General features: G+C 38.3%; 1 protein-coding gene across 1 annotated transcript in view; it reads right to left on the bottom strand.

Annotated features, from left to right (window-relative positions):
* Positions 1 to 4,941: 4,941 nt before the first annotated feature.
* The window catches only part of poc1b (POC1 centriolar protein B), a 40,087-nt gene continuing 36,139 nt past the window's right edge, over positions 4,942 to 8,889 (bottom strand). Inside the window, exons 11-12 of the mRNA XM_067436337.1 lie at positions 6,207 to 6,434; positions 4,942 to 5,862 (exon numbers count right to left, since the gene is read on the bottom strand). Coding sequence (XP_067292438.1) covers positions 5,725 to 5,862; positions 6,207 to 6,434 — 366 coding nt within the window. The 3' untranslated portion in view covers positions 4,942 to 5,724. The remainder of the gene's footprint in view (positions 5,863 to 6,206; positions 6,435 to 8,889) is intronic.

The following is an 8,889-nucleotide window of genomic DNA, read 5'->3' as shown; positions in this document are numbered from 1 at the left end:
TATTTGTAAGCATTCATACATAATGTTTACATGCTGAAATATCCAATATGGATGTATTGCCAGCATCTAAAATGTTAAAGAACCCTTCATATTCACAGCTTTAGAAAATAAAAGTCTTTTTAACAGCTTTCTATTATAAACACATATTTGTATAGTTATTGTTGCACTACAGATATTGAGCTCCTAAACCCACACATACCCTAAAACTTAAAGATATTGTAGTAAAACTTTAGAATAAGGTTTCATTTGTTAATCTGCACATCAGTTATATAAACATTACTTCTAAAGCATTTATTATTTTCAATTAATATTAATCTCAACATTTACCAATACATGATTAAAATTAACAGTTGTATCTGTTAACATTAGTTAATTATCTTGAGCTACAAGAAATATGTTTTACTATAATATGTTGTACTGTAGTACTGTAACAAATGTATTGTTCATTGTTAGTTAATAGTTAATGCATTAAATAAGCTAACTAAAGTAATGGCGCATCATTCAAGTGTGTTTGTAATTGTTTTAGCTATAGAGCTCAAATGGTAAACAAAATAAAAGATAATTTATTAAATTATATAATTTTCATTCAGTGAAACATTTTAAAATCTAGGCAAGGTAAATAATTTAACAAATAAATAAAACATTTGTTTATGACTTTAAGAATAAATCAAATAAATATTTGTCTGATAAATTAATACATACAATAAAATCAGCCTATTCATTTCTAAAATAAGAAAGTGCTGTCAAGATGAGTGTTTCATAAGCTGCGTCTCATTTCGTTAAATTTCGAAGGCTGCGTCCTCCGGAGGACACGTCCTGTGTAGGATGGAGTGTCCTCAATCAGAATTAAACCAGACGTCCTTCGTAGGACACACAGGTAGGAAGTATCACGTTGCTATGCCAACATGTTTAGCCTCGCTGCGCTCTTACGCCAGTTATATGAATTAAAATTATTTATAACTTGAAAATGACTATGAAATGTTTCTTGTCTTGACAGCAAAGTACTGTTCTAAACGTTTAAAATGCACTAAACAGTTGTAATCCTGTTTACCAAAACTATCTGTTTGAGGTAATAGAGCTTAAAAAAAAAAAAAAGCTTTAACTACTTATTTTAAACACCACACCTACGCTCGCATGTATATCTGGCGGTGGTGCCGTTTTTTCATATAATATATAAAACAAAATGACGGTTGTTAACAGAGACGCAAAGAATTGTGGGTTATCTCCAGCCGTGAAGGCTACACCTCATGCACACTCCGAATTCCTGTGAAAGAAGGACGCATTCGAAGGTCGTATTTGGAGAGTCCTTCTCACTTTTTTGAAATGAGACGGCCTTATGACGTATTCACCCTTCGAATGCGACCTCCAGAGGACGCAGCCTTCTGAAATGAGACACAGTAATAGTCTGTGCAAAAGTATGCAAGTAACCACACTTTCTGTACAAACACATCAGATTACTAATGAGGTCAAGTTGGATAGGGATAAAACAATAAAATAATATACGCTTCCACAGGAAGTTCTGTTCCTTTTTTCATTTCTACAGTACAAAGTACATACGTTTTGACAAGGTCAGATTTCTCAAACCGGTTGTGGGGAGACAGGACGGATGTTGTAGGTTTTGCAATGACCCCTGGTAGCACCTCTTTCCAGTTAAAGGACCGGCCCCATATGTGGAAGGTGGGAAGTTCCGTACGTCCTTATCAGCAGCAGGGACAGCCTGTTCCCACATTTCCTCCTCCTGCTGAATGGACACAAGAAAGAAAAAAAAAACAGATATCTATGAAAACCGGAAGCTCATGAGACTTTACAGGAAAATGGCCCTTTGCTAGACTTTGTGAAATGTAAGCATAACAAAGAATATAGGCTAGTTTCAGATGTGAGAGGAAATCGTAGAGACAGAATCAGTGTATAGAAATGGTATAAATGCTCACCAACATTGGTGTGTTTTTCCACATGAATGGCATTCCCGGGTGAACAAAAAAACCTATCAAGGCAAAACGGTTTAAAAAAAGCAAAGCGACAGACATAACAATATGTAGAACATCAATACTAATCACTTCAATGTAAAACACAAGTCCACAACAATCCGAATTCCCTTTGGTGTGAAATAAAAACACACCAAAAGGTCTCTTTTTTTGTTTTGAGAATGTTCCTTTGAGATTTTATTAAGTGCAGCTGTTTTAATCTGCACACCTCTGTGTCCTTTGAACTTGACATCTCTCTTCTGAAAACACATCAGGTTCCCTGTGTTATTCAATCAAAGTAAAACTAAAACACACTTGGGGTCATAGGATTTGCTACAGGCCGGGCAAATGTGTGACTTCAAAGGTTGTCGGGCTTAAAAAAAGTTTGAGATAAGAGCACAGGGGGTTTTCGGTTAGCAGGATAGACTTGTTTCAAGGTTCTGGAGAAAAGCCAAGGAGGAAAGTATCCGGGTGGGGGGTTATTAACCCTTCACACCTTTTAAAACGCCTCTCTTAAGGAGATTTTAACACTTTGAGAGTTTGTGTTAACCCATTGTTTTTCATTCATTTCGTCTTAATTTCCATTGCAAATTTTAAACTCGTAACTTTTCACAAATGCCTACAGGATTCAAACAGCTGTGATAAAAATATGCAAATGCTCCACACCCTTTTAAATTGTCAAATATAATAATTATTAGAAATGCTAAACGTCATTCAGAAATTACCTGATTACTTGAAAATATTTAATAATCATGACATCAAGACATGTGACATGCCTATACATCAACTATTTTAAATAAAAGATCATATTTTTGACCCAAAAAAAACATTCCATGACATTTAAAGGGATCACCCTCAAACCTTCCTTGGTGTATATGACGTTCTTCTTTCAGATAAATACAATCCGAGTTATGTTAAATCTAAATCAAATTAATCTAATCTAATCTAATCCAAGCATTACAAATGGCAGCTCAAAATTCAAAAACCAAAAAGTGCATCCATCCATTATAAAAGTAATCCACACTGCGCTACACTTCTTCGCGAGTTGAATATGTAAGGTGGTCGGCCAGGAGCTAGATATTTTATTTTATGTGTTAAATATGGATATTTTTCTTACACAAAACCATCGATTCGCTTCAAAGGGTCTTTATTAACCCTTCCAGACCCGTGTGGATTACTTTTATAATAGATGGATGCACTTTTTCTGGTCTTCAAATTTTGGGCTGCCTTTCACTGCCATTATAAAGCTTAGAAGAGCCAGAAAGAGACATTTATTAATACAACTCCGATTGTATTCATCTGAAAGAAGAATGTACACCCCCTAGGATGGCTTGAGGGTATCAATTAATCATGCAGTAATTTAAAATTTTGGGTGAACTATCCCTTTAAGTACAACATTGTTTTCCTTTTTTGTCGTTTGTTCTGATATCTGTAGTCAAAATTCATTACCCATGTGAGGTTGGAACACGTTTATATACCAGTAAAAAATAAATCAAAACTGGGGTGAAACCACCTGGATTTGGAAAACACCCCACTCAATAAACCAGGTGTGAGGACGCTTTAAAACACATATGTGAATAGCAACGGATGCTTTAAAGGTCACTGAGAGATCTCAAGATAAGTGCACGATGGATTTATGACAAGACTAAAACAAGTGAATCCAATTCAGCCCTATATATCCAAATGCTTTAAAGCAGCAGTTATTTCTGGTCCTCAGATTTCTAGTAGTTTTAATATACTGTCCAAGAGCAATGTGTTTTTTCTCAACCTCTATTGCTCAAACCGGAGTTTCTCTCACCAGTTCGGAAACTTCAAGAAAGATCTCCGACCCACAACAGGTGTATACCATCTTTAAACTTTCCGCTCCATAAAACGAACTATATTTGTTGAAAGGGAAAACCTCTCAACAGACGTTCCCCTAAAAAAAAATTGGAGCAGGTCTATTCTGTGCAGGTGGCACTGCAGCAACAATACGAGCGACCTCTTTTCCATTCCTCCATCTTTATCTGTTCTTCCCTAGAGCAGAAGGTCAGAGGAAATTCCCTCTGTAAGCGTATAAAAGCTCTGATTCAATGCGAGCCAGTCCTGGCTAACAGAAGGAAGAACTAGTCCTCTGATGTCTGTGGGGGGATAATGTTTACCTTCCTCTGCCTCATAAGCAGGGAACCACTTTACCATATGTGGGTCTTGCAAGAGCCTGCATGCGCACAAATCCATAAATAAACAGACACATGCGCGAGCAGGCAACCGCACACAACCCCTTTTACACAGGGACACGTGCATACAGTTCTATTGTCTTCTTTTTGTTCTTTATTGGTTTAGCTGGTCGCTCTAGGTCATTTCCAGTGCCCCATCGGAGACAAGCGACTTGTGTTGTGCACAGAAAAGTCACAAACTACAGTCTTGGGGGAGATGGTTGGTAGGAATTCGTTGCAACAAAAGTCACATGCTGGATTTTTTTGTGTAAAATGACAAATTCTTAAGAGTACCTGATTCTTATGAGTAGTTATCAAGGCTGTTGCATTTATTTGGTCAAAAATACAGAACAGTGGTGTTGTGAAATATTATGACAATTTAAAATAATGGTTTTCTATTTTGATATACTTTAAAATATAATTTATTTCTGTGATGCAATGCTGAATTTCTAATCATCCATTACTTCAGTCTTCAGTGTCACATGATCCTTCAGAAATCATTATATGCAGATTTAGTATCAATGTTGGAAATAGCTGCTTATTATTTTCTATAACCTGTGATACTATTTTTGAGGATTCTTTGATGGACAAACAAAAACAGCATTTAATATAAATCAATATAAATCTTTTGTAACAATATACACTACAATTCAGGGATTTCTCTCTTTTTCTTTCTCTTTTTTTGAAAGAAATTAATGCTTTCATTCAGCAAGGGTGTGTTAAGTGATAAAAAATGATTTTGTAAAAAAAAAAAAAAAAAAAAAAAAAAAAAATTGATTGATAAATGAATATAGAATATAAAATGATTTCTGATAATTAATAATTAATTCCATGGATTGTTTTTACTGCAGTTGGATGCATTGTTTTAAATGTGAGATTGTTGTGAAGACTTAAGCAGAGCTTCTGCACACAGAAGGATGTGGTACGCAAAGCAAACGAGCACCGCTGGGCCCTTCTGTCGATTGGCTCCCTGCTTCCGTCTGACCTCCACCCAGAGGAAAGCCACAAGGCTGCGGCTGATTGAGAAAGAGTAAACAAGACTGCGAGTGTCTCTGAGGACACTTACTCAGTCTCTCTCTCTCTTGCATGCACATGCACAAGCCATTCATACAGCCTGGGACACAATCGCATCAAAGACTCGAGCTGTAATTCATTCATAATGGTCTCTATTTACATAACACATGTGATGCAGCAAACAAGGATACAGTAAAAATCTGTGCATGCATGTCTATTCTTTCAGTCTTCCTGGAGGATGACAACCCTCTCTGCTGTCAAAACATGACTGGGATGTTGTCTTAGCTGCAGCTGTCCTCTTTACATTGACTTTTTTTTAGGGTGTATGATCCCTCAAACCCCCCTCCTGCCATTCCCTCATCCTGCTTTCAGTCTTTTCATCTGGTGTCCTTTTTTTCATTTTAAGTCCAATGTCCTCATTTGGAATGACACAGCTGGATGTCTTTAAGCTGAAATGAAAAAACAAAAGAATACAGGATTTGGTGTGACCCCCTCTGCAGGCCAGAAGAAGTTACAATTGAGGCGAGGACCACTGGGGTTGGGTATCCCCCTTATACAGACGATCCCTCGGTTTCCTCGTCAGACCGGTCCACTTGTTGTGTCTGTTGCAAAAGCCGGACTTGGTTGTCCAGGCACGTCCTCAGTTTGTCTTCGGTCAGCGTAAGACGCTCTTCGAGGACGGCAACGGTCTGAGAGACGAAAACCAACAGTTTAAAGCACAATGGCATTAGTGATATTTCGTAGACAAAAAATATCTATTAAGAAAAAGGAAGTCTCTTTCTGTTGGGCAACACAGCTAATTTGCGTAGCCAACTTGAACTTGTTGGGAAATCTGTGTGGCAAAATCGTTCAGCCTCACACGAAATTGCATGGATTCCCATTGAAATGACTGAATTCTGCCCACAACAACGGTCAAGCAACAGTAAATATGACCCAACCTTTAAACAGAAGTTCAGATTCGTCTAGGAAAAACAAGCTACGTCTGATCTAAAAAAGCTACTTAACAGACTTGGATGACCTTAAAGCAGTTCACCTGGGTCAGGATGTCCAACTGCTGCACAATGTTCTCCAGAGTGCTAGTAAGGCCTGATGGGATGCCCGAGTGCTCCGCTGCAGATGTTGTCATGCCATCAGGAAACCTTTCTTCTTGATGCTCATCCTCCTTTTCTCTGGGTCGTGTATGAGATCGAGCTGGACCTGGGTAACTACCTGAGATGGGCTGATCTCTGCTGCTTGTCCCAACGTCATGGCTCCTTACATCCTGAGGAAACCAAAATTTTAAGTTCTGACCCTCTCACATTCCAAACCTGTATGACTTTCTTTCTTACATGGGATATTTAGCAGAATGTACCAGGTGCTCATTTCTGAAGAAACGAAATCAATAATCAGCATAAAAGTAGGTAAACTGTTGTTTTGTTTGTCACTCAAAGCTATTTTATGGCTTCACAAGACTTCACAAAGACTACTTTTAGGGTCCTTTTTTGTCGTTTTTGGAGATGGTATGCAGTGATGCACCAATTTTTTTTTTTACCCGTAACACTGAAACTGAAATTTAAGTTAAGAATGCCAAAATTTGATTATTGAATTTAGGAAAATAGGAAATGTAACTTTATAGGATGTTCTGGGTATTGTGTTCTCTGCCATAGTGAAGGTCTTCAGTAATGAGCCACCTCTCAATATTTCATACAAACAAATTTTACATATTGCTGCTTTACAGTACAAGTACAGTCTTGTTCAAAATAATAGCAGTACAATGTGACTAACCAGAATAATCAAGGTTTTTAGTATATTTTTTATTGCTACGTGGCAAACAAGTTACCAGTAGGTTCAGTAGATTGTCAGAAAACAAACAAGACCCAGCATTCATGATATGCGCGCTCTTAAGGCTGTGCAATTGGGCAATTAGTTGAAAGGGGTGTGTTCAAAAAAATAGCAGTGTCTACCTTTTACTGTACAAACTCAAAACTATTTTGTACAAACATTTTTTTTTTCTGGGATTTAGCAATCCTGTGAATCACTAAACTAATATTTAGTTGTATGACCACAGTTTTTTAAAACTGCTTGACATCTGTGTGGCATGGAGTCAACCAACTTGTGGCACCTCTCAGCTGTTATTCCACTCCATGATTCTTTAACAACATTCCACAATTCATTCACATTTCTTGGTTTTGCTTCAGAAACAGCATTTTTGATATCACCCCACAAGTTCTCAATTGGATTAAGGTCTGGAGATTGGGCTGGCCACTCCATAACATTAATTTTGTTGGTTTGGAACCAAGACTTTGCCCGTTTACTAGTGTGTTTTGGGTCATTGTCTTGTTGAAACAACCGTTTCAAGGGCATGTCCTCTTCAGCATAGGGCAACATGACCTCTTCAAGTATTTTAACATATGCAAACTGATCCATGATCCCTGGTATGCGATAAATAGGCCCAACACCATAGTAGGAGAAACATGCCCATATCATGATGCTTGCACCTCCATGCTTCACTGTCTTCACTGTGTACTGTGGCTTGAATTCAGAGTTTGGGGGTCGTCTCACAAACTGCCTGTGGCCCTTGGACCCAAAAAGAACAATTTTACTCTCATCAGTCCACAAAATGTTCCTCCATTTCTCTTTAGGCCAGTTGATGTGTTCTTTGGCAAATTGTAACCTCTTCTGCACATGCCTTTTTTTTAACAGAGGGACTTTGCGGGGGATTCTTGAAAATAGATTAGCTTCACACAGACGTCTTCTAACTGTCACAGTACTTACAGGTAACTCCAGACTGTCTTTGATCATCCTGGAGGTGATCATTGGCTGAGCCTTTGCCATTCTGGTTATTCTTCTATCCATTTTGATGGTTGTCTTCCGTTTTCTTCCACGTCTCTCTGGTTTTGCTCTCCATTTTAAGGCATTGGAGATCATTTTAGCTGAACAGCCTATCATTTTTTGCACCTCTTTATAGGTTTTCCCCTCTCTAATCAACTTTTTAATCAAAGTACGCTGTTCTTCTGAACAATGTCTTGAACGACCCATTTTCCTCAGCGTTCAAATGCATGTTCAACAAGTGTTGGCTTCATCCTTAAATAGGGGCCACCTGATTCACACCTGTTTCTTCTCAAAATTGATGACCTCAGTGATTGAACGCCACACTGCTATTTTTTTGAACACACCCCTTTCAACTAATTCAACTAATTGCCCAATTGCACAGCCTTAAGAGCATGCATATCATGAATGCTGGGTCTCATTTGTTTTCTGAGAATCTACTGAACCTACTGGTAACTTGTTTGCCACGTAGCAATAAAAAATATACTAAAAACCTTGATTATTCTGGTTAGTCACATTGTACTGTTATTATTTTGAACAAGACTGTACATGGTGACATTAGTTCAATGGAACTAATCATCATCTTTTTGCTAACAATAGCCAATAGAAACACAGAAAACACTACATGGGCCTCTGACCCAATCATGCATAAAACCAAAATCTTGACCAGTTCCAGAACAGAGAGACAAAGCGAGATTGGGGGTGGGGGTGGGGGGGTCATACATTCCTGCCCTAATGCAGGAAGAAAATCGATTGCAGCCCCTTACTTCCTGTGCAGCGTCCTGACTTCAAAGCTCAGGCCTGAGAGACAGCATCACGGCCTAGGAAGGGAGGGGAGGAGGTGAACAAAGCTGTCAGTGTGTGGAAGGGTTTGTTCTGGGGTCCTCCGGCACCCACCAGCCACATCT

The sequence above is a fragment of the Pseudorasbora parva genome, chromosome 25 (assembly GCF_024679245.1).
Source record: "Pseudorasbora parva isolate DD20220531a chromosome 25, ASM2467924v1, whole genome shotgun sequence".
NCBI lineage: Eukaryota > Metazoa > Chordata > Actinopteri > Cypriniformes > Gobionidae > Pseudorasbora > Pseudorasbora parva.
This window is presented reverse-complemented; position numbering and strand designations above follow the sequence as displayed.